At 34.9% G+C, this 27782-nt stretch overlaps 1 protein-coding gene across 16 annotated transcripts in view; it reads left to right on the top strand.

Annotated features, from left to right (window-relative positions):
* The window catches only part of LOC145683702 (uncharacterized), a 414104-nt gene that overhangs the window by 25192 nt on the left and 361130 nt on the right, over window positions 1–27782 (top strand). For 14 of the 16 annotated variants that reach the window (XM_081755116.1, XM_081755122.1, XM_081755125.1 and 11 more), the window contains 2 exons: window positions 13944–13985; window positions 20368–20382. In XM_081755116.1, coding sequence (XP_081611242.1) covers window positions 13944–13985; window positions 20368–20382 — 57 coding nt within the window. The remainder of the gene's footprint in view (window positions 1–13943; window positions 13986–20367; window positions 20383–27782) is intronic. The other 2 variants (XM_081755119.1, XM_081755121.1) reach the window with 1 other exon arrangement.

Consider the following 27782-nt stretch of genomic DNA (forward strand, 5'->3'; position numbering starts at 1 on the left):
TTGGCGTAACGATCCATTTGTGAGCCTGTGGCTGCTCCAGCGCCATCTACTAGCGACCAACTGAAGTACGTCCCAGTCTAGCGGCGAGCATCTGGTCAACGCGCTGCGACGTCCTTACCCTAACATACGCATCTGGAGTTTTGTAGACTTAGTGGTCCTCACGTCTTGTTCTCACGCGACTCCCCAGTTTGTCTCACGACACTGGGTGGACGAGGAAAGTTGCGTAACACCGTCCGGAAATCGAGCCCGGGACTATACGGATATGAGCTTGAAGCTGTGACTACTAGACTATAATAGGGAGCTAGCTAGTTTACCAGCGGGGGCTGAGGTAAAGGGGGAAAATTTTCAACAATACTCTTGCAATATTCCCTTACCCTCCTTCTATATGTCAGCGTTGCCAGGGTTAAAAATTTGTCATATGAAGGTCATTCTGAAGAGTTAGTGTGAGATGGTTATTTGTTGGGTGCTGTTGTGGTTGTAGTTTTGTTGCTTATTATTCATTTGACAATGGCTTCACAGCGTAAGAGAGGACAAACTATACACAGCGAAGCTAGAAAAGTAATAATGAAGGCCATAGTGCAGTGTGACGAAGAAGCGAGGGAGAAAAACCTGAAGCATTTATTATCACAACCTAATTTGCGTGTGTCTACGTATATATGGATCTTTGATAGGGATTGTATAATAGGGATGGCCGGATCCGGATCTGGCCGGATCCGAAGATCCGGATCTGATTGGGTCCGGATCCTTTGGATCCGGATCTCGGATCTGGATCCGGATCTCGGATCTGGATCCGGATCTCGGATTTCGGATCTGGATCCGGATCTCGGATTTCGGATCTGGATCCGGATCTCGAATCTCGGATCTGGATCCGGATCTCGAATCTCGGATCTGGATCCGGATCTCGAATCTCGGATCTGGATCCGGATCTCTAATCTCGAATCTGGATTCGGATCTCGGATCTGGGTTCGAAATTCGGATCTCAGATTTTGATTCTTATCCAAACCCACATCTCACCCAAATTATGATAAACTTGAATATCTAAAATTCGCCGAAAGTAATTTAATGAAGTCCTCACAGTGAAGAAGAGAATAGAAAATTAAGACGAATATTGGCAAGTCTATTTGTTTCCTTCATTCTACTCTAAAGATCAAATGCTTGGCTTACTTTTAAAAAAAAAATGATCCGGTTGAGAGTTCGAATGTGGAATCTAGGTCCACTCGGTTGCAGGACCGAGATGAAATACATTCATATATATATATATATATATATATATATATATATATATATATATATATATATATATATATATATATATATATATATATATATTGAAACCGGAGTACAAAACTCGAATATTTAAAATTCCTCAATACACCTATTTGATTGACAGTTAAGAAAATATAAACAGTTAAGACAAGTATTGACTAGTTTTTACGTATATTTATCTTGCTCAGTCTGCTCAAAATATCAAATGCATATTTTACAATTAGATTTAATAATTATTTAGTAAATCACAATATGAGCACCGAGAATAAACTATGAATTTTGGTGCCCCTTATCTAGATTTGAAATTTTGGATTCAGACATAGAATCAGGCTGAAATATAAATATTTAAGATCTGGAAACCGAAACATATGCTAGTACCAAGATCGTAGCTGTTTGTACCCAGGTAATGCGAGCGGAAGGCACATGCACTAATTCCGCATGTAGTTTGGGGAACACGAGAAACTGAAAACAGATAAATATTTTTTTTCAGGGGTAAGTCGCGCTTTAACATGACTTTTCATGAGTGTTGTGTTCAAATATGAAAACTCTAATGTCGACTTGTTCGAAATAAAGGCCTTTTCATTTTAACAATAAAGTTAGGTACTTTCACATTGGGGAAAAATTAGCAAGACACATTCCACTGATTAGGGTGCTGATTCTTATGGAAGCTTTCACTTGAACCGGAAGATTTCCTCATGTGGGTATCGGATTGCCGCAATTCACCTTGCTGAAAGACGTGGTTTATCAGGAGGTCGGCCAAGATTCATTTGAACTTAGCCTGTAGACTGCTTCTGGTCTCAATTATTCCCATTTAACAAGACTAACTATATATATATAGTTGGTTCGAAATGAGTTAAAATATCACTAATTGACCTTAAGGGGATAATCGTGATTTAAATATTCGTAAATCAGAAAAAATGTGAAAGTTAAACGTTAAAGTAAATCCGATAATTCCGGAATAAAGAGATTTATATGCAACCTAATGATAGCAATAAAACTCTTTATGTAACATTTTCAAAGCTAAGATTAACAGTTATCTTCTTGAAGAGGGTTTACGGAAACATAGAATATTATAAATCCAATTATCATAGTAGTACCTCTGACAGCCCCGCATTTCACATCACCATCGCCCTTCATCCTGACAAGTGAGCAATTCACTTACCCACAATGACTTTTCAGGCGTTCCAGTGACATCAATATCTCAGTTTGGGTTTGGGATCATGCTTCGGTGAACCTTGACTATCACCATCAGCAGCTACTAGAGAATCAGAACTTATTTCTGTATTAGATAATGTGGGTAACTATGGCTTTTCGTCTATAGAAGTAGGAGAGTGTATGGTATTATCGCAGGAAATATTTGATACATAAGACTTAGATTGTCAGTGTTTAGAAGCAACTTTTAAAATAATCAGTTACTTTAAATGTACCACAGATTAGCCGATAAAACCCGACAGCCATGTCGAGGCATTAGGCTGTGGATCGTTTACTGTGAATGTCTTGAATTCAAATCCCACTTCGGGCATAGGTGTTTTTAACTGTCCTCGTTTACTTCTGTCTGTGTGGTGTCGTAATGGTTACAGTGTAATCCGTGCAAAGCGTTTAACAGGTTAAATAATCTGATAAAAAGCTGTTACCTTTTTATATATAAAAAACAGTGGTTAGCGCGTGCCTTCGGTGCCCGTGGTCATGGGTTCAATTTTCGGAGAGGCACTCAACAATTTCGATGTTGACCCAGCATCGTGAGGACAATTGGGGAGTTATCTTAAGTAAGAGGTAGCGGACTCCAGTCTAGAAAGCCGGCATTAGGGACTTTGGGTGTCGATGCGTTGACTACACATTCCCACTTTGAACGTAAGTCCGCTGGTAGGAACCAAAGGACTGTCGTGCCAAGAATCTAGTTTGTTTTAATTATCATAAATACCTTCTTTATTATTAAATTTTATCCAATATTTTCTTTTCAACCAGTTTGCGAAATTCAGAGCTAGCTACTTGTTTTCCTTTTAATTCATGTTCATAGTTAGCACAACTAATCACAAGGAAAAACAATCTTTTCGATAAAATTTGCCTCGCGTCTTTCGTAGCTCTAAGTTTAGTTATTTTTAGCTTTTTTTTTTTTAAAGTTGAATGGCGTTTTATCACTTTCCCCTTGCTTTCCCTATTTTTTTTCTGGTTTTACCTATGTTTCTTTTGCACGGACATTGCGCCTATATGCACATGCTTAGTGTGTTCGTTTACAAGAGCGGGCCATTTTCCTGCCAGTATAGAAAGTAAGAGTGCCCTGTATCAGAGAAATATTAATTGACGTAAGTGAATATATCTGTGATGAAGTCATAATTTATCAGTTTTTGCATCGTACATAGTTTCCTCATCCTCATTAATCTCTTCACCCCCGTTTCCTGAATCCCAGTTCTAGTATTCTTTCTTGATGGGGGACTGATGTCTCATGTAGGCTTATTAACTATAACATCAGCAATAAAGAAAGTGGGGTTTAATTTGCACTAATTTTAGAACATCACGTTAATTAAATAATAATAATAATAATAATAATACGGAGCGAGCTCAGGCTACTTGTTAGGATTCTTGCTTCGCAATTGGATAATACCGGGTTCGAATTCGGAGACCAGCCATCCTGACTGAGAATTTTGCAGGGTTGTTCCTCAGTTATACTGGGCAAATGCTAGGTTAGTACCTTGATCTAAGGCTCTGGAGACCTTCCTTCCATTCCTTTTCCGACGTAATATATCTTCACGAAACGTGTGGGTTAATTTAAATACAGCCTTACAGTCCCAATAGATAGCTAAAGTTTTAATATCAATTTCCTGACTTTTAAATACTATTTTCATATTGTTTCAGCTTTCAATTTTCTCATGTATGTTCCACCGAGAATTAAACCTGAGATCACATGAAGAAATGCGAATATGTTAAATATTTTTGAACACTTTAATATACAAAACACAAAACGCTTCAATGATACGATGCATGGATATGTTTTGGTTACGTCCTGCAATGTATGATTAAAGAAACCTGGAGGGTGAAGAAAAAATAACAGAAATCTCTTTTATATTTACTCCTTCAACAAACTCCTGACCTCAGAAGGGCAAGCCATAAGTTAATAAAGTCATACAACGGACACTTTTATTAATACTAATAATACTACACAACCATATCGCTCTTCTGAAATTCTCGTGTGTATGTTTACAAATCTACTGTTGTTCCACGCCAACCAGTCTATATTTTTTTTGCTGTACCTTCGAAGTGAAAGATATTCATTGTTACATTTGTTGATGGTTGGACTCTAGTAAGTCAGAAACTATTAATAAAGAGTTTGTTTTGTCCAGTATTTCTGCGATTAGAAGGGTCTATCTAAAAGATATTTCATTTGTATATGAGAAAATAAGAAAGTTTATTTTCTAAGAATAAAATAAATATTTTCAATGTGAAGTTAACATTAAGTTTCGAAGAGGAGCTAAACAGAAGAATTTGTTACCATTTAGATCAGTTTTCAGACAATTCAGTATACTCTGAAATGGGAAGAAGGCAATTATGGAAACATTTAAAAGCACAGCAATCTACTATATTAGTGAATCTGAAAAAAGTTTTGACGAATTTTAGATATTCAATTTTATCATCACAATTTCAGATGCAGGTTTGGATACGAATCAAGATCTGAGATTCGAATTTCGGATCCAGATCCGAGATCCGAGATCCGGACCCAGATCCGAGATCCGAGTTTCGGATCCAGATCCGAGATCCGGACCCAGATCCGAGATCCGAGTTTCGGATCCAGATCCGAGATCCGGACCCAGATCCGAGATCCGAATTTCGGATCCAGATCCGAGATCCGGACCCGGATCCGGATCTGAGATTCGGATCCGAGATCCGGATCTGAGATTCGGATCTGAGATTCGGATCCGAGATCCGGATCTGAGATTCGGATCCGAGATCCGGATCTAGGTCCGGATCCGGCAAGATCCGGATCCGGATCTCACTGGATCCGGGATATCCGGATCCGAAAATTTTTGGCCATCCCTATTGTATAATTGCATAAACTCTTTGAATTAAGTGAGTATTAGCTGAATTTTTTTGACAACGCACTGGCAATCCTGCCCAGGACCGTCGATTGACCGTTTCTTGGCGACGGGGTGGAGAACCTGCCAATCAACTCTGAATTCCTCAGCCTCGCATTAAAGCTAGCTCCTTATAATACAATATTCTCGACAGACACAAATACAAGTGCAACTTTAATCATTAATGTAGCTTAATTTTCAGCAGAATGAACTTTCAGCTACTCAACGAACTGCATCCAATTTCATGTCAAACATAAAAATTTAATTAACTATTTTCTCTTCTATTGTTAAAGATGTTGGCAAAAAGAAAGGGAATGCAGACCAAAAAGATAAAAATAGGAAAGATGATGGAGGAAACAAGGTTAAAAAAAGAAACGGTGATGAAAAGAAGAACAAAAGTAAATCAGATGGAGAAAATAACAGAGACAAAGAAAAAGCAGGAAATATGTGGAACGGAGGAAAGGATGACGACAACAAAAAGGATAAGGACGAATTAGACGGAGAAACAGAAGATGGAGACAAAGGAAACGACAAACAAAGGAAAGGAGAGGGAGAATATAAAGAGAAAAAAGTAAAAGAGAAGGGAAATGACGAAAAAGAAGAAAACACATAGAAAGGACAAAAAGGAGATACTGAAAAAAAATATGTTGCAAGAAATGCTCCTTTGAAAGAAAAGCTAACCAACGAACCACCAAACCTGGTTGCAAAAAAAAAAAAAAAAAAAAAAAGGAATTTCAGATGATTCAAGGAAGGACGATAAAGAAGACAAAAAGTCAGACGAAAAAGAATACAAGACATTGACTGAGAAATCGGTCACCCCAGCAACGGATCCTTTGGACAAAGATGGATCTAAAAAGGATAAAAGGATAAGACTCAAAAACCTGAGAAAGAGAAATCAGGTGAAGAGGATAAAGATAAAACAAAAGACAAGGAAGATGAAGGTTCAGCCGCAGAAAGTCAAGGTGTACCAGGGAAAGATGAATTTGATGGTAAAGATTCAGGTAAAGCAAGAACTTTATAAAGCACAAAACACGTTATGCACTGGGAAACACAAATATTGCAACGTAATGCATTCACTCTTTACTTCGAAATACTTTCAGAGGCAACTCTACTTGACATAATCTTAAACTACATGTCGAAGTAATATGTTGATAATGGATGGATAATATTTATCTACACACTAAACCTATCGTACGTTCTTACCTAATTTACTATGATATTAAAGGTTTCTGCTCATGTAACTTAGGTAAAGTTGACCAAGTTTGGTCATCGTCTTTACACAGACTAGATTTCTTATGTTCTTAACTATTAGGTCATATAAAAAGTCTCCAAGGTTTTTTCGTATATTTTTGAACAAAAACATCTTTAACCCTCCCTTGCCCTCCTTCTATATGTCAGTGTTTCCAGGGTTAAAAATTTGTCACATGAATGCCATTCTGAAGAGTTAGTGTGAGTTGGATATTTGTTGTGTGCTGTTGTGGTTGCGGTTTTGTTGCTTATTATTCATTTGACAATGGCTTCACAGCGTAAGAGAGGGAAACTATACACAGCGAAGCTAGAGAAGTAATAAGGAAGGCCGTAGTGCAGTGCGACGAAGAAGCGAGGGAGAAAAAAATGAAGCATTTGTTACCACAGCCTAATTTGCGTGTGTCCACGTATACAGAGATCTTTGATAGGGATTGCATAATTGCATAAACTCTTTGAATTAAGTGAGTATTAGCTGAATTTTTTCACAACGCACTGGCAACTCTGCCCAGGACTATCGAGTGACCGTTTCTTGGCGACGGGGTGGGGAATCTGCCAATCAACTCTGAATTCCTCAGCCTCGCATTAAAGCTAGCTCCCTATAATATTCATGAAGTGGCACATCGTTCGAAAATTAGTCATGGTTCCTGATACACCTTCCGACCACAAAACCCAAATCACTGCTCTTTGTTCCTCTTTGGTGCAAACTTCTAATGGAGTGGCCATGATCTATCTGCAACAACAAAAGGAAAAAAAAATTGAAATTGGGATCAAACTTTCGTAGTATGACCACAACAGCATAACAATAAAATAAGCGAGAAGAGAGGGCAGAATGAACAATATAACAAAAGTTATAACTACGTTGCGGATAATTTTTTAGTTACCGTCGTACTTTTGCAGTTTATTGCACCTCTTTACAAATAAGTCGACCATAGTGGGTAGAATTAATGTAGAATTAATATAATATTGCATTTGTGAATAAATAATAGCATAAATGAACGAATATTTTCTAAATACAGGAGAAAAATATATCTATCCGTATCAGTACTTTTTAAAGAAGCAATTTATTCACAATATACGTTGGTCATTCAATATATAAGTTCCCTAAGCTTTAAAATATTTACTTTTTAACATAGATTTGTACATGTGTAGGTTAGTCTTTCCTCACCTCTGCATGAGAATCAGACATTTGTCTCACTGTTGCATCAATTTGTCCAAACCTTTTGCAAAGAAATCAGGGCCCTGGCTATTTACCACTGTCCTCACATTCCGTTTTACTTCTTCACCTGTTTCGAAACATCTAGATCTACATTGCAATGCAGGCTTTACCCTCCCCGGGAACGAAATCGGTGCTAAATTGAGTCTGTATGGAGAGTGGGACAGCCGTTCTCACCCTAATTCTTCAATCTTGTGTCTTGTTTCGAAACAGATAGTGACATATAATGCTATATAGCCAGAGCTCTGATTGTTTGCAAAGGATTTGGACAAATTAATGTAACGGTGAGACAAATGTGTGAATCTCAATAGGGATTGCGTGGAAAGCTGAGGAAGAACCCATCTACATTCGTATGTACAGTTTACAGATCTTTCTTAAAAATATTTTTTACAGCTTAGGGAAACTTATATATTGAACGAGCCACGTATGTATCAAAATGTAATAGAACAAGATGAAAAGTCTGAAGTCGGTTGAGGTAAAACACAAGAAATGGAGACTGATTTTTCGCGTGGAGTCAGGTATTTAAATATTTATGTCGCGCAATTCCCACAGGTGCAAAAAGCGAATAAAAACTTGGGATAAAGATACTACTGACATTTCATACAAAATAAAGTACTGCTTACATTGATAAACCTGCCCAAAGAGTCAGTTGTGTTTGAATGCCTCTTTATCAGCCCCATTAATTTATGTGGACAATTACAGGTAATGTATGTCCAAAGGAGCATATTGGTCTCCGTTACTAAAAGAGCAAACAACAGTATTTACATCCTTCTAGTTAATCGTTAATAAATAATTCCTTCTAGCAAAATATTTTAAAAAAAGGCGACTACTATTATCAGCAAGGGACATACTTTCCTGCATTACAAAAAACTCATTGTTTTAATTTTCTCAAAAACTGCACATGGATATTTAGCTTCAAGTATGTTATGTTATTCAGTGGAATGTGGTATATCCTTAACTATATGTAAAACTACGTGAGCTGACTGACATGAAGAAGGAGGTACTTCCGGTTGACGTGAAAAGTTAAAATTTGGTATAATTGTAGCTTTCCAGGACTAACCCAGAGGAAAATTGCCATAAATGAATATTTACAACTTTTAGGGTGTCTAAACGGGAGATAGAGAGAGAAATTCTCAGTTTTTTAAACTTATATTTTAGGCACTTGGGATTTGAATGAAATCTTGAAATTCGGTATGCTTGTACGTTTTAGTTAGCATTACGCAAATAAATCAGAGAAAATAAAAATTCTCAACTTTATTGTAGTTTTATGGGGAACTGAAAAATCTTTCTCATGTTATTTACTCTATATGGGGCACCTTCTACACCCTAAAATATATAGACATTTCCGGCAGGATTACAATGATGAAATTTGACATTGCTTTTTTTCTTCTTTCTTTCTTTCTTTCTTTGGAAATTATAGACTTTCAGTCAAGCGACTACAGCATCATTCCTATTTATCGTAGGATCATGGTTCTTACCTCGTTTTTTCTTCTTCTTCTTCTTCATCCTTTTTTTTTTTTTTTTTTTTGCAATAGAGCAACTTTTAAAATGGTAATATTCGAATTCCCCTATCATGTCCCTGAGGCGGGGAATTTTTAGAGAAATCGGGATTTTTCTCTGATTTTTTTTTTTTTTTTTTGAGTTCGCCTAGACCCATCTGTTTTAACGCAGAGACCTGAAAATCAGCTGAAAAATACAAAAGGGTGTACTAAATATATGTATCAAATTTGAAGCTTTTATCTTGAATAGTAAGGATGGGAAAATATTTATCAGTAATCCCCACAATGACCTAGATTACCGCAAAAGACCTGATCTCAAAGAAAAAAAAATTCCTGAGACATCCATATTCATCCTAGGATCATGATTTGCCCATCATTCTCTTCAGAATAGAACTGCATTTCAAACGGTACCATTCACATGTTTCCATGATGTATCTGAGGCGGGAAAATCGTGAAAAAAGAGATTTTTTGGTTAAAATATCTTTTTTTAAAAAACCTTTTTGCCTCTCTGGACCTCCTTGTTTTAACGCAGAGATCTGAAAAATCTGATAAATACTACTCGGTTGATTAAATGTTTGTGCAAAATTTCAATCTTCTAGATGCAAAAATAAGGCCTCAATAATAATAATAATAATAATAATAATAATAATAATAATAATAATAATAATACTGAAAATAGGCCTAACAACCAAAGAGTATTTTTAAAGTTATGACGTCATCACCTTCTATATCTCGACGCAAAAATGCCTGAAACCATACGTAACGTGTTCCACAATGCATGTAGCCTTGAGAAAAAAACGGACGAAAAAGCTCAAATAGTTCGGTCAAATAGTTATAGCCCAAGTTATAACACAAAGTTCCAGCCGTATGGTACAAATTGCACCATAAGATCTTTAAAGGGATTTGGGATATCTTCTACACCCCAAAATGTTTAGGCACTTCCGCCAGGATTAGAATGATGAAATTTGACATGAATGTAGTCTTCCAAGACTGACCCCACAGGAAAATTACCAGAAGTGAATATTTCTAAGGGGTGTAAAGGCTAATGAAAATTCATATATTATTTATCGTAAATGAGCGTTTGCTTGGGACACCAAATCTTATCTTTTAGATAGTTCAAATAAGAAAAGAAACTAGAAATTCCGCAGAATTGTGGGTTTAAGAGATACGAGGCCATAGGCCGAGCAAAAGCGGAGATTTTGCGGCGGAGCCTCTAGCTTCCGAAGTCAACTGATAGAAAACTTCGCTTTGATCAGTATTTTAGTTAAACAGAAATTAATATTTGAGAGTAATGATTAATTTCAGTAATTACATTTCAGTAATCACACCGTGTGCTATCGTCCTTCCAATATCATAATGAAAAGCTAAACGGAAGATATGTTTCAGTATCATGCTCATTTTCATAAATGCAATAATCCTCGTGCAACATTAATTTGTAGGTTTAATTATCCATGAAAGTATACGCTCACGTAACAAAATCTATCAATTGATGTGTCAGCCATCTTTGAACATTTTTTCCTCGTTATACGCAAATATTATTGTTAAATTTCAGTTTTCTTTCAAATGAACTGCAATTTTATTGGTTTCATTTTACTGATTCTCTTCACACATATTTAGTTGTGTATTGCTTCGTGAAAATTAAATTTTGTGATACTAAATTGTAAAATTTCATAATGAATTTTATAAAATGAATTTTATATTTATGTTCATTTTATATGCAGATTTATATAAACTATTTCAATTTTATTTCGGAAAAGATTGCTAGCATTTAACCAAACTTACGAAAGAAACAATTCCATTTCAACTCCCACTACATCAGTGGGCTAAAGAAACAGATGATGTAGGTAACCAACACCGTTGAAAATAATATGTTAAAGCTTTGTGTGGAGTTCAATTTATATGTAGTAGTACAAAGTTAGCGTAGAACTGAAAAACATTACAAAGAATTCTTTAAAACTTTGTATAGAGTTCGATTTAATGTAGCAATATAAATGTTGTGTAGACACTCAAACGCATTATAAAAAATATCGTTAAAGCTTTGTGTGAAGTTCAGTTTATATGTAGTACTACAAACTTGGTGTAGATACTGAACACCGTTTAAAAGAATTTGTTAAAGCTTTGTGTGGAGTTCAGTTTATATGTAGTACTACAAACTTGGTGTAGATACTGAACACCGTTTAAAAGAATTTGTTAAAGCTTTGTCAGAATTTCAGTTTATATGTAGTAATACAAAGGTAGCGTAGATGCTCGAAAGTATTACAAAGAATTCATTACAGCTTTGTGTAGAGTTCGATTTATATGTTGTAGCACAAAGAGGCAGATAATCAACACCGTTAAATGGAATTTGTTAAAGCTTTGTGTACTTATATCTAGTAGTACAAAGATTGGCGACATTATTGTAAGAGACATATTTATTCGCAGAGTTAGTTTATTTACCATGTTAACCCCTGTGGGTAGATACTAGTTCAGGACTCAGAATACCAAGAAGAAACTATTGTCCTACATTAACATACGACCTGTACAAAGAACAGAAGACACAAGTTTAAATACAAGGAGAGAAAGGAAAGTACCAGTTTAGGAAGATGTAAGGCGAGGATGAATATTGTTATTTCTTGTGTTTAAGCTCTACATTGAAGAAGACATAAAAGGAATGAAGGACACTCAGATCGCAAGGATATGGCATGCTTAAATTTCTGGACTATACCGCTATTTTTGCAGGTAACATGAGGGACAAGTTTATTAGAATACAAGAGCTCCTTAGCAGTAAAATCAACATGAAGATCAACCAGAACAAAACAAAAGTTACCAGAAGCGTAAGAAGAGAAGGAACAAGAAAATGAAAATCAAAATAAGAGATCACCTTGATGGATGTGCAGGACTCCTGTTATTTAGGGAGTAAAATAACGAGACAATAGGACATAAAACTTATGGAAAGGCTGATAAAAGCACATGAATATAGTCTCGTATTGTGTAGATTGTACGATGAACGTTAGTCGCTGACATTTGTAATTGGAGATGATATGTGTCTGGAAATTCAATACCATCTTTGTTCATTACTTTTGGTCAATTCCTGATATTTATAGTCGGAGCAAAGGGAAGACATCTGTCTCGAAATTCAATACCATCTTTGTTCATTACTTTCTGACATTTGTAGTCGGAACAAAGAGAAGATATTTGTCTTGAAATTTAATACCATCTTTGTTCATTACTTTTGGTCAATCGCTGACATTTGCAGTCAGAATTATCATTACCATTGTGGAGTATCTGCATTACAAACTCGAGTAATGGTTCAGATCCGACTTGAAGCAATAAATATTATATCTTAGGTGCTAGAGGGTCGTTAAACCCAATCAATCAACATAACATTTTTTCTTCAAATATATCGGGTTTCTAGAAATCAATTTCCTACATGTTCACTGGTTTAATGTGTTCTTCAACTTAACCCAAAACTGAATACTGCGACTTCGTGAAAGGTAATAAATGAGACTTATTTTAAAATATTCTTATGGCAGCTAATTGCTAAATCAGGAAGCAACCAAATCAACTAAGTAGGACAAAATATCACTATGTAATTATTCCGTAAATAATTTCTAGTAGTATTGTAAGGATTTCCACCTTTCAGTGTGTATTACTTCATCAAGCACATGTTATAATTTTAAAACACTTGCTGTTGTTTATAAAGCAGATAATTCGGTAGGAAACAAGAAGATACGACACAGTGAAATCCGAAGATGAACGAATCGCTAAGAAGTCACTCATTAAAGAAGACCAGGAGAGGATCAAATTATCAGTTGACCATTGGTCACTCAGCCTAAAACCCCTGCTCCTGAGGTTGCATTCAACAAAGGAGTTTTCCCACTTATATAATCTTCGGTAGCTGCATTGGACGAAAGAGATTCCTAATCACAATCCACTTCTAGGGTGCTGCTTTGGGAGAAGGAGGATCCTTATAAACCGTTTCCCATAGTTGTGAAGATTCCTCTGTAGAATCCTGGAGGTTACATTTTGTAAAAAGGTTACTCTTACATACGTAATTCCAACCTTCATCAACCGAAGCCACTTTTACGTGTGTTGAGAACTAATATCGAAATATTTACTTTATATCTTTACAAAGAAACTTTATTATTATTCGATACAGGGTCATTTTCATAATAAAACTGGTAAAAGCCTAATCCCGGACTATTATTGACTCTATCAAGAGACATTACAATATTAATATTAAAAAGAGGGAAGTAAACAGTTATATTATTGAGACTTGTTATATTATTGAGATTATGTATCTGAGAGTAAATTCAAATAAAACCACTAATAATCCCAACTAAAATAGTTAATATATTAGGAATATTTCGGTAACATAATAAGAATATGATAGCATATGCCGTTTTAGCTTGAAAGCAAAATTGATTAATATCACAACTACATGAAATAACTGTCAAATGCAGAAGATAAGTTTGAATAAAAGCACTATATTTCTTAATATATTTGTCAATTTATTATGAACTTATCGAATGAGCACGAGAGATTCTGTGGAACATAATGTTGATTAGTTCCCTAATTATATACTTATTTACATTTGCTATGTCTGAACTGAACTTCAGTTAACATTTACATAACAATTAATACAATTTTCCGTGATTTTGTTTTCTCCAGGAGATGACGATAAAGACAAAGAGGGCGGTGACGACGATGAAGGTAAGATTGGTGGAATTGTAATGTTTTAATTTTTCAACTAACTTTAAAGGAATAAATTAAAGGCAAAATAATTTTAAAAAAAAACCAAGAATAATAAGCTAATTTCTATTCGTCAAGCAGGAATCTAGGTGGAATCAAAACTAAATTATGTTTATAACTTATTAGGTTTTAACAATACTGCTCTGTAAACGCAAAATATGAATATGTTTATAAGTTGGATACAAAATGGGATACATGGAATATTCTATACGATGGCATACAAAATTTAAAAAGAAAGTTTCTATCAATGCCTTGATCTTTATTATATCACTTCTGATGTTTCATCTTTAACAATCTCTGAAAGTATGTCATGTGCTTGTCAGTGGCGGCTAATGTTAGTGTTGCAGCGTTGCGCAACGACCAAAGTATTTCAAGAAAAAAATATTATTAGCAATAGTAGTAAAGAACAGAACAAATACCTTCTAATACTCCCATATATACTTTAAATAACATATTTTTTTTTTACTTCTCTAACTGTCCGTTTCGTTAATCCGTTTTGAAAAGCAAAAAATAATCCGTCACAGAGTCTCTAATTTATATTGTGTTGCAGCGAGCATGCAACGACCAGATTCCTTCAGCGCGGGAATTGGAGCAAATGTTAAGTCTCCTTTCCCCTATCTCAGAAGTTAAAGGGTCTGGTCGTTGCAGTGCTTCTGCAACACAGCACGGTTTCCAGTGAATGAGAAAGTTTTTCGCGCTAAATAAGCTTTCTGAATTTTATTTCACTAGCCATTAACAAATAGAATTTGTTTTTATGCATTCATATTTTTAAATTTCGGTACTTATACTGAAGCAAATCAATATAATGACAAATAAAAAAAGTGATAGCAGAATTACAAAATAAAAAAGAAAATATATAGTAGAGCAGAAATCAAATGAAAGTAGATCCGCATTTACAAGTTAATTCTTAGCTTATATAGACAATGAAAATTTCTTCTACAGTAATTTGTGAACCAAATATTAATAAGTCAATATGCAGAATCCCCCCCTCCTCTGTGGATAGTATTTTAGTATATACATATTTCTTTTATGAAATAAGTATATTTTATACTCTTGATAGAACTGTATGGTGGGGAACGCCACATTGAATTTGGGACTAGTTAGCAATGCTCAGAGGCGTAGCAACGAGGGGGGTCCACCGGGTCCGGACCTTCCCAAAATTTCGAAACTCGACTAGCATTTGTAGACTTTCTTAATGAACTATACTTGTTTAACAGAGAAATGATTGATGTAAGCTAAATATTTTATTTTACGCCTCATCATGTACTCTTTCTTTTCTTATAGAAATAATCGTTCTATCATTTTTTCTAAAAATATAGGTGACAGTAATTAAGAATTACTTATCTTTTCGGGTACAGTAAAAGACAGGTTCGTTATTACGTAGACGTATTGGACCTTCCTCAAATACTTTGGACCCCTCCCAGTTAATATGTTGTTCCTATATCTGGCGGGTTTCAAGGTTGCTTTCCAGAACGTTGATAAACAATGTTTCGCCTCATGTGGAAGTATATTGTGTTCGTGCATTGCGTAATAACCAAGACGGATGATTTGGAATGTAGTTCCTTTTTTCTTTTACGCTCAAGTGTGTGTGTTGATATATGAATAGGGTTGCCAACTCTGTAAAATAAAAAAAAAACGACACTTCCTCAAAATTCTCTGTGATATAGGTCTCAGCGTGAAGTATCTCTGTTCGGACCTATCCATGAAAAGGAAATGTACTATCGTGAACGAAAGTGCATTAACACATATATTCTGTATGTCCTTAGAACATTCACAAATAAGCTTAATAGATACATTGTGCTATAAATGAGAAACTGAAATTGATCAATCGGCATTGATCAATTTATTGTATTTACCAGTAACTACCATTTCTTTAAAATTATCGAAACAAATGAACAAAAGTATAATAATCTTTACGTGACAATTTCGGATTTGGAAAATGAAATTCACTCTTTAAACATATAGTCTCTACTTCAACTATAGGAAATTGCTTTAAGAAGTCCTTTTCCACTCTTAATAAATGTATAAAATTCCTTGAAAGTAAATTTCAAATTTTCCCTGATACAGTCCCTGTCATCTCTCTAAAATTTTCTAAACAGGTGAACAAAATATATTAATCATTGATACATGGTGAAAGGTAACAGTTTTGAGTTTACAGAATGACAGCTACTTTTCAATATCTATACTTCGAGCTAGATACAAATTTGAAAAAAAAAAAAAACTGTTATAAAGGGGCTGGTGAGAAGTTTGTACCCCTCACCGGCTTTAATCAAAATAACATCAATTTTTCCGGCCAGGCCAATGAAAAGCCGGCCAGTTTACAGCCCTATGTATGAATATGTGACATTCGCAATTCATATACTAGTATCTCTTTTGGATCAGCTGTTTTGGTTATTAGTTATTAGATTTAATTTTATTGTGTGTGCTTTAATTCTGTACATAACCTACAAATTCTGAATGAATTGCATATCATGACTTCTGTAAATAACTTACAAAAAAAAAAAAAAAAAAAAAATTGCCCAGCTTTCAACTGAGGAAAAACTTACAATTAAGGCTTGGACAAAACAAGCAAAGTGCAATTCAGGAGAGTGTTCGAAAAAAAAACCTTTAAGTTTACAGGACATCTTATAGCAGTAATGTTGTATGCACTAGGTACATTTCCACAATTTATTTGAAATTTTCCTAGATAAATTGTGAATAAAGCGTGTTCAATGTACATTTTTTTTGTAACATTAATCTCTACTACGAACTCTCTTCAGTCTACACTGAAGAGGAATTCGGATCATTGTCAGGGACTGAGTTTGCTAGAATGAATTGTTCACAAAAATCTAGAAAAAATATTTAGTGAATCTACAAAGCTTCTGCAATTAATATTAACTGTACCTATGACGTCAGTAAAAGAAGAAAAGTTCTTTTTCACATCAAAAAGAATTGACATTTTCAAGAAATTGAATGTACCCAAGAAAGGTTATCACCATTGGTTATGCTTTCCATCGAAAAAGACCTGACAATAAGAATACTAGAGTTCAACCAGCATGTATTAGGCAGATTTGTTCCAATCAAAGAGAGAAGAATGAACTTACTAATTAAATAAGGTGATTAATCGGATTAAATGTTCTGCATTTTTTATTTTTTAAAAACAGATATTTCTTTAATTGAACATGTCACATAGCATTTGCATCTAAATTTATGCTAATTTGTCAATGCGTCCACTTTATATCTTCTGTCTCCGATCGTTCGTACTGCAACACCCGAAACCACAACCCACCGGCCGCCACTGGTGCTTGTAGTGATTAAAAGGGAATTTTTTTGGAAACGGTAATCACAAAATTCACTGAAACAAAAAAAAAAAAAAAAAAGTGCTGAATGGCGACTCATTAGGACCAGGATTTTTTTAACAAATTGAAAACAAGTCTCTTTCTGTATCAATGGGGCAAATTAAGGAAAACCTATCGTTACTCGATTCCTTCACGCAAGACACCACTCTCCTCAAAGCCATTATTTTTTTTTTATATCAGTAGATTATGAAACGAAATTAAATGAAATCTTTGAATTTTACGTCCCACGGTTATGCTGAGTAGGTTAAAGGACACGGTGATGATGAGAAATGAATGAAATGGTACAATGAAGAAAGTGGGAGGAAACGGAAGAACCCCGAGAAAACCCGCGCGCACGGTGTTTGTCCACCACAGACTTCACTTGGCACTAGCTGAGATTGAACCAATTAATCCATGCACCAGAGGTGAACGCTCTACCACTGAGCCACCACGGCCCCCATCATTAGATTATGTCCCTCACATTTCCCATTTCATTTTTGGTACACACAATAGCTTCTTAGAACGAAATGTTTTTCAGATGATTGGGGAGTTAAAGAAAGAAATTAGACATTAAAAGGTTGCGTAAGAGTTAGAAATTTATGGACTGTCAACTGAAGAATTTCCAAAAAATAATAAGAATCTATTGCGCAAAATAAATAATATAGAGTCATTGAATTGCGCAAAATACAGAGCGTTCAAAAAGCCTCTATATGCCTGAATTGTCACATATTCAAAGCAACGAGAAAATTATTTTACTCAAAATTTATTATATTTTATGGCATAAAAGCACTATGTACAGGGCGTAGCATATACACACACATTTTAACACACATTTTCACAGCAAATGTTGGAAATGTCCCCCATGAGCCTCCAAACTTTGACTTGCCACAATTCAGGTGTATAGAGACTTTTTGAACGCTCCGTATAAAGTTATATGACAACTCTTAATCACAGGGTCAGTGCGAGAGTAAGATTTTTCACGACAGTCGTAAATCTTATAAAGATTCTTTATGCGTGCAAATACCACGAAATATTTGAGAAAAACCTGGTAAGCAGTTAGGTAGCTAGTATTCCATTTTCTCTTACACGTATCAAACTTGAATAAAGTTTTGAAGTCAAGATGTAGAGAACCGAAAGCAGTGGAGGGATTGTAATTTGTAGAAGAAATTTTATTTCCATATTTCACGTATAATAGTACATGGTCAAGTAGGGACCATTCTGACATGTATTGTAGAAGGCTCTTCCATGGGTTGAGAAAACAGACAATAAGTTATTCTATTGAAACTACATTTGTCAGAAAGAATTTTCATGGTGAAGAACTCAAGCTATTTAAGACTAGTGCACAAGTGTGGTTGTATTTTCCATTCACTCTATTGATCAACAATAGGAACAATTTTAATGTTATCCATACGGGAATCGTCACAGTTGTACTGTTTATCCTATTGATCTTTGAATTCGTATAAATTTAAAAATGTTCTACAATAAAATGTAATAGTCGTGTATTTAAAAGATCAGTATACAATTTAAAATTCAAACTCGTCATATACTGCATAGCATAATAATAATAATAATAATAATAATAATAATAATAATAATAATAATAATAATAATAATAATAATAATAATAATAATAATAATAATAATAATCTTTATTTTAGTGCCGCGAACAGCTTTTGGCAAACATACAGCACTTGGTATCAGTGTATGTGATGGAATAATAATACTACTAAAAATAAATAATAAGAAAGAAAACAATAAAAAGAAGGGTACTAATATAAAGCACAATGTAGATAAAAGTCAGCTAAGCAGAAATAATTCCTTGTCAACGCAGTAAAACTTATCAAGTTTTCCATCCATCTAAAACAACAAGAAGCTAAGAACAGCAGTCATAAAATTACATTTGGCTTAATGTTTATAAACGTCATTGATTAAAAACTATCAGCCAGATCACATAAAACTTTCACATTGTTTGATACAATAAGTCTAAAATGAGCTTAAAGAATATGTCAATCTTTTTAAAATTTCACATTTCAAATTCAGAGGAACTAAAATCATGGTATTTCTTATGCTATGATTTGGCACTTTAAAACCTATATTTTGTAAACAATATTCACTGATATAAATGTTATCTAGTATTTTTTGCATGCATACTCTGTCGATTTTTTTTTCGTCTATTCATAAGACTTTCTAAACCCCAATAATCAATCTAATATTCATAACTATGTGAGTAATAGCTCATTTTCATTTTAAAACATAGCAGTCGAATAAAACATTTTTGCACAGATTCAATCTTGTTTGTCAAAGTTTTAGAAATGCTGTTCCAAATTATCGAACCAAATTCTAATTTTGGTCTTACAAGTAATTTATATAGAAATACATACGTTTTATCTCTTTGAAATACAGGCCACTGTTTAAAAATAAAATATATTATCCTTCTGGCACCTTGTACAATACAATTTTTTTATGATTAGAAAACTTTAACGGACTGTCAAATGTAATACGTAGGTCTTTAATAATGCTTACGTTCTCAATTTTTACACCGTTGACCTCATATTTACTGACATAACATTGAGTTTTATTGGTGTATGACATAAATTTTGTTTTCTTATCATTAATTTTTAGAAAATTATTTCTACACCACGTGTTTACTGCATTTAAGTCTTGTTGCATTAAATAATTATCGAATATATCGTATAATAATAATAATAATAATAATAATAATAATAATAATAAATATAATATTTATCAAGGGGACTAGTCTTAAGGGCTGCCACTAAGTAGACTCTGTATTGACAGATGTTGAAGAATTTAGGTGTACTTCAGGAACTTTTAAAATAGATTTCTTCACGTAAAATCGAGAAGCAAGGACAAATTAATACAGATGTTACCAATCAAGTGTCATTTTTCTTCATTCTTCTGAGATCAACATTTAATTAAGGTAGCTTCTATAACACTTAAGATCTATCATCTCTGATATCTATAAATCTGTCATGTGTTTATGAATATTATACAATTGTTTCTTCTAGATAATAATGATGAAGGTAAGAATAGTAACTTAATATTATTATATTTATTTATTTATTTATTTATTTGATTATTTATATTTATATATATTTTATATATTATATTTATTTGATTATTTTCCATCTAGATGAGGAATTTTAGCAAAATTTTATATCAAATGTACTTTATACAAAATTATATATCAAATATGTCAAATAATATTATTAAAAATATAAATTAATTTCCAGTATGCTGAACCAGAAAACTACTTAATGTTTTGGCAACCTGTCTACCGAGAAAAAATATAGTCACATTAACTATAAGCTGAAACAACGACATCGTTTCCTGGTTACAATTTACAGATGGCTATATACAACCGGACATTATTTCAGCTCCTTATGTTCATTTGGGGCCTGCGGTCACTAATTTCAATGAGGGTATCAGTAGCTCAGACAAGTACTCGTTCGAGTTCGGGCTCACCTTCCCCAATGAGACCCGTATTAGCCTCGTATGCGCATTGAATATAGGCTGAAACAGTGATACCATTTCCTGGTCACTTGTAATTTGCAGATAGCAATTTGAAACAGAGTACCATTTCGGATTGTGCTAGCTCAGGGTCACTATGCTCATTTGGGGCGTGCGCTTACTAATTTCCATGAGGCTTATACTAACTCAAACTCGTACTGGTTCGAGTTTCGACTCGGTATCTTTAATAAGAATAGTTCTAGCGTTCATTAGCTCCATTAATTCTCGCTCTAGCTCTACCTTGCTATCCACTAAGAGTACTGCTCCTCACAACTACTCGTGCTCAATAATTGAGGCCAAGAACAATTGAACTCGGGAGTAACATTAGGAAGTTTATCACTAGTGCAAAGCAAAAAAGCTTGATGAGACAATTCAAGCAGTACTGTACAAATATCTATATATTCAGTTTTAATAAATGCATTTTACTCCTTTACACAGGTGATTTTAAGCAAACAAGATCTATTTTAGATAATTTTTCCCTTCTTGTTTTGGTAGCTGCTGCATTTTGCGGATAAGTTCAATGCTAAGCATGGACCGGCGATCACTATGATGTTGAAGATGATACACTTTTAAAGCTGATTTAAAACTTGCTGGTAATGTCGAGTGTATATTGATTGGGTTGACTCATTTAGCAGCCAGGCTATTTGAAACATGGATCTACAGCTTAAGTCACAGGTGCTCCCGAAACTGGGCCTCCCACCCTCTATACTAGCCATTTAGTCGTGATGGAGCTCAGAATGTGTTGACAACCGCACGAGAAGAAAGTCGACATTGTCTACAGGCAAATCCGTATTTAGGGTTCTGGAATCAGAGCGGCAAATTTCCAAGGGTTATGTATTTTAGAAAATTAAGATTGAAGTATAGTTCCCTCAAGAAAAAAAGGCAATCCATGAGAGGAGAGAAATTTAAGGGAGATCTATATTTTAAAAATGCTCATAACGTTATGGGGTTTTCACGTTACGAAGTTTTCTGCAGACTAGTATTATTGTCAGTGTTAGTGATTTTTGTTTTTATTTTGTGTCATAGAGACACACATAATGTTTGTCTTTTGTCAATTTTAATGTTGTTTTTGATTTCACATAATTATACACTAACAAGTAAGGATCAAGTAAACTTTTCTTGAGTCCAGGAACGTAAAATACTTAAATATGGGTCTATCTATTTGTTTCCGTGTCAATATTTGTATAATATGAAATTTCAACGATCTTGTTAATTAGTTTAAAGGTTACAAAAGAGTATAAAGATAAACTGTCCACCCTGCATATATATATATATATATATATATATATATATATATATATATATATATATATATATATATATATATATATATATATATATATATATATATATATATATAATGACTTTTACTACCGGTTTACTTTATAAATTTCACTATATAACAGTATTTACAGAAAATACTACAAAAGTGTGTTTTTTAATTTATTAGGTTGAAATTAGGTAATTTTTGATTGTGAGGCTGAGGAAAGGATGTTCACAGAACCTCGAAGCAGGCTAAGTAGAATGGCGAAGGAAACTTCAATGTTCCAAAGCAAGAAGTGACGAGGTTAGAAGTTACAGAGCCCCGAAGCAGACTAAGCAACCGAGGTAGGATTTTTAACAGAGCATCTAAGAAGGCTAGACCAGGAGGAAAGAAATAGCTGATAACTAAGACTAACAGCAGTAGTGCCACCACCACCTTAAAAGCCTATAAATTCAACAAGAGTCAGCAAAATAATATCTGTTCTCTTATTTCCCTCCTACTGCTTGCTTCAAAGGATTATACCCCAGAGCCTCCAATTTGCACAAAACTCTTGGGTGTTACTTTCCTTCTAGCTTAGCCTGGTTCGGGGTTCTGTTAGGTTAGGTTAGGTTAGCTTAGGTTACGGTAACCGTGTATTAACCCCCCACTGCATGTTTCAGAGCATTAAGGCTTCCTTCGGCACTCTGCTTAGAATGCTTCGGAGCTCTGTAAAAATCCTGTCCTCAACCTCACAGCCAAAAATTACATAATTTGAACCTAATAATAATAAAACACCTTTTTAATATTTTCTGTAAACACTATTATACAATAAAAATAAAGCAATAATAAAAATGGTTGGAATATATAATATATACGGTTGGAAAACGTTAGTAGTATTAGGGAACATAGTTTGAACCACTCAGCGACACTTAAAATACATACTACTAAAATACATACTTTGGTTTCCATACTTGTGTCAAGATGTTTTAATATTTCGTCGATAAACCGTTTCGGAATCGAAAGCTTTGTATATTTAAACTTTGAAGTATGTAGTCACATGTTTTGTAAGTATTGGTTACCACGGAATCGTTAATCCTTCCAAGGAGATTATATACGCCAACGAAAAGGTTTCTAGGGTTAATAGTTACGTGACTATATTTAAACCAATTCTCAAATTCAAATTAGTGCATGTTAAAATTTACCTCATCGACAATTTTCGGCACTTGTAGCTCTAAAACAATGCGCTTTTCCCAATGTTTCCATATAAACATTTTGTCTTACTTTGCTGTCTTTGCTGTAATATTATATATATATATATATATATATATATATATATATATATATATATATATATACAGGGTGTTTAATAAGTAATGGTCATAAATTAAACCGTAGATAGTACACGCCAAAACTAACAAAAAAGTCTTAGTAAACATGTGTCCGCAAACGCTTCGTAACGGAGATAAGGGCTGCCGAAAGTGTGGGAAAATGGAGTTTAGAGACGAATATCTCAAAAAGTATGAATCGGACAGAGGGCGGTCTAATGAATGAATATCGAAGTCAGACCTGCGCTTTGCAGAAATGCATGGTTGATAACTCTGCAATGCGCGCGCAAGGGATTCCCCAAAGAAACGGAGGGATTCCCGGAAAATTGTCAAAGGAAAGGGGGCTTGAGATGAACATCGAGGGCGAGTCTATCCACCAGTAATTCATAAGTCATGGTACCAGGTCAAAAGCTCGAAAAGATACAAAATGGCGGACAATGTTTACGTGCCGGGTGGTATGTGGTTGCATAACCAGCAGGAAATGAGAGAGTCAATCGAAGAAAGGTGGTGGTGCATGTTGTGAACTACTTCAGAGCACATTCCTAAGACGAATGCACATGTACAGAGTAGTCCTTTACTGTAGCAATACAAAGGTAAAACAAACAATGCGCGAAAATGAATGGAATGCCCGAAAGGAACACTGGTAGAACATGCAAGCCAACTTCATTTTCCCACAATTTCGACAGCCCCTATCTCCGTTACGAAGCGTTTGCGGACACATGTTTACTAAGACTTTTTTGTTAGTTTTGGCGTGTACTATCTACGGTTTAATTTATGACCATTACTTATTAAACACCCTGTATATATATATATATATATATATATATATATATATATATATATATATATAGGGTGTTACTAAAACGTGTCACAATATTTTGAGAATAGATTTCTCACATCAAAATAAGAAAAACGTTCATATGGACCTGTGCCCAAAAGTGGATGGTTTCGGAGTTATGGGGTGCCAAAAACGTAAAATAAGTGAACTTTAAAAGTTCGTAGCTCAACTACTATGGGATCTATCGTAGTCGGGTCAAGACGTCACTGAGAAACTGGTAGTGAATTATATAAATATCCATCTTTCAGAATCTCCGGTACTTGGATAATTAGTTTCAGAGAAGCTGTTTGTGAGTACATGACCACTGCGTACCTACGTCTCTAATAATTGGTGTACGAGTACTGTAGCATTCCTAAACTTGGATATTAGGATAACTCACATACGGGTCAATCCATATAAAGTGGTCCAGAGGTGGTTGCTCGACCATCTGCGGAAATTGTAAAAATTTGAGTGTGATGAACTTTGTGTATGAGATCAGTAACACTATTCACGTTGTCGTATGTACAAGAGTTCCAGAATGCCGACCATGTTTGTTGTCCGTTGAGTGCCATTTCTTGTCATTTGAAGCGTTTACGAAAATTACAGTTGCTCAGGACGTACGTATCATACCAACACACACACACACACACACACACACACACACACACAAACATAGAATCGAACTTTAGAGAAGGGACTGAGGTATACGAAGAATACATATTCTCGCTTCTAAATAAATATGCAAGGTTACAAACCAATACATGAAATCTCTGGACAAAGTACAGAAAATTACACTTTTAAAAGAAGTTGGATTTTGGAATGGAATAAAGTGGGGAATTCATAAGTTTTCTGTTGAATACTATTGTATGTAGAGAGTCTGTAGAAATATCCACAGCCGTAGAGTTTTGAAGGTCCGAAAGTTGAAGTTTGTGATTTTGATACCATTTTTGGGGCGTAATATCTCAGGAGAGCAAAGTGCTAAAAGTTGCTGCTTATGCCACAAAGTAATTCTGTAGGTGAATAAACTATTGCAAGAAAACCATGACTGATATTACTTAAAAAAAAAAAAAAAAAAAAAAGAGCGCATGGTAAAAACGCGAAGAAAGCACGCGCATGAAGGTGATCGTAGCCCGGCAAAATTTAAATGTTTTGATATGTTTCATGCTAGATCTCAAAACCTACGCATGATTCAGCAATTACTCCCGGTTTTCTTTGTTCAGTTATACAAAATCTTGCGAGTGTCGCTTGTTCAACGTTTCTAGCTCCATAATCACTGCCACGTCTACAGGTTGGACAATTTAACTTGACCATGCACTATAACGGACAAACCAAAAGAGCGAGAAAGGAGAAACTTGGCACGAAGCAAGTATAAAAAGGGGAACATCTATGTATGTATTAAACAGAAAGACCCAACTAACAGTGTTGCCAGCCCAATATGAAGTTATTGATTTCAAATGACACTACGTCATTTTATTATATATTTCAAATCAACGTGTAAAACGTAAACTTAAGATATTACCTTTATTATTCAGTGTTGCAAACTAAGGATATTATAGTATCACAAACATCCAAAGTTTCGAAGTCTCTAACACAAATACAGCATAACGAAGACGCACAAGATAATGCACATTGAAATTACTTTAGTGTTGAATACCATGGCCATGGTATGACTTGTTTCGAATGAATAGGAACGAAGTTAGCAGGGCTTGAATTTTTTTGAAAGCCTTTATTTCGAAAAAAATGCTGAGATAAGTATCACATTTAGTTACTTGTATGCATTGCAATGTATGTGTAAATTATTTTCCCGTTTACAGTACTTCGATATCTTAAACCATTCTGGAGACATGATAAACATTGTTGAAGTTCACAACATTGCTTAAATCGTATACTTGCCAGAACTTGTAATTACAGCTACTAAAAGCTATTGTTGTAATTGTATAGAAGAGAATGTAAAGAAAAATCATTTTAAATATTTTCAACAAATACGCCATTTTCAGCAGGATGGGATATATAGGCGTAACACAACTTTGTGAGCACATTAACTTCTGTACCTAGGATTGGATATCAATTATACTTTTCTGATACATTAAGTGCCGTAATACCGCGGTCCGGTTCGACGATGGGTATCGTTGGTGGAAGGGGGGCCTATCTCATTACCATGTAGACGTAGGAATGATGATGAGGCTGAAAAGACGGAACAAAGGCCACTCGCAAGCTGTTACACAACTGAACACAAACAAAAGCGAAACTAATTGCTGATAACATGCATAGTTTTTGAGATCTAGCATGAAACATATCAAAACATTTAAATTTTTCGGGACTATGACCATCGTCACGCACCTGCATCCTTCTCGTTTTTACTGTATGCTTACTTTTTTCTCTATGTAATATGAGCCATGAATTTTTTGCAATAGTTTATTCACATACAGAATTACTTTGTTGCGAAAGCAGCAATTTTTAGCTCTTTGCTCTCCTGAGATATTACGCCCCAAACATGGCAACAAAATCACAAACTTTAACTTTTGGACCCCCATAAATCTATGACGCCAGTAGTATCATAGGTGTGGATATTTCTGCAGACTCTTTACATACAATAGTATTCAGCCGTGAACTTATGAACCCTCCGCTTTATGCCATTCCAAATTACGGCCCCTTTAAAAGTGTAAATTTTTGTACTTTTTCTAGTGATTTAATGTTTGGTTTGCAAACTTGTATGTTTATTTAGAAGCAAGAATATGTCTCCTCCGTGCACCTCAGTTTCTCCTCTACAGATTCGTTTTCGTTTTCTGTTCGTCTGATTCGTACGTCCTGAGCAATTGTAGTTTTTGAAAACGCTTGAAAATGCAAAAATTGGCACTCCACCGACAACAAAGATAGCCTCCATTGAGGAACACTTATTCGTACAACAATATGAATGATGTTATTGATCTTTCGATATACAAGGTTCATTACACTATAATTTGTATAATTTTCGCAGATAGTCGAGCAACCATTTTCGCCATCGTTTGACCCATACCACTTCCTCAGTGAAGTTTTGACCTGACTACGATAGGTCCTATAGTAGTGGAGCTATGAGCTTATAAAGTACACTTATTTTACGTTTCCGACACCCTATAACCCCGAAAGAATCCACTATTGAGCACAGGTCCATATGAACTTTTTTCTTATTTTGATGTGAGGAGTCTACTCCTACATTTTTGTAACACCGTATATATATATATACAGTGGCGGATCCAGAATAAGATCAAGGGAGCGGCTAAACCATAGTTCGCAGTTTTATCCAGTGTAAAGCAGGGGCGGATCCAGGACCGACTTATGGGAGGGGCGGTGGGTTGTCATACTGCTACTTTTAAGGGCTTCAAACTTTGGGATGGGTTTTATTTATATATGTAAAATAAGAAAGTTTCCTCTTCTGGGGGGGGGGCGATCGCCCCGATCGCCCCCCCTGGACCCGCCCCTGGTGTAAAGTAGGAACGAAGCCCATTTTATGCAGTGTATACCTGAGCGTCAAGTGGGGTTATAGCCCAT

The sequence above is a fragment of the Thermobia domestica genome, chromosome 4, assembly GCF_964235325.1.
Source record: "Thermobia domestica chromosome 4, izTheDome1.hap1.1, whole genome shotgun sequence".
NCBI classification, from domain to species: domain Eukaryota; kingdom Metazoa; phylum Arthropoda; class Insecta; order Zygentoma; family Lepismatidae; genus Thermobia; species Thermobia domestica.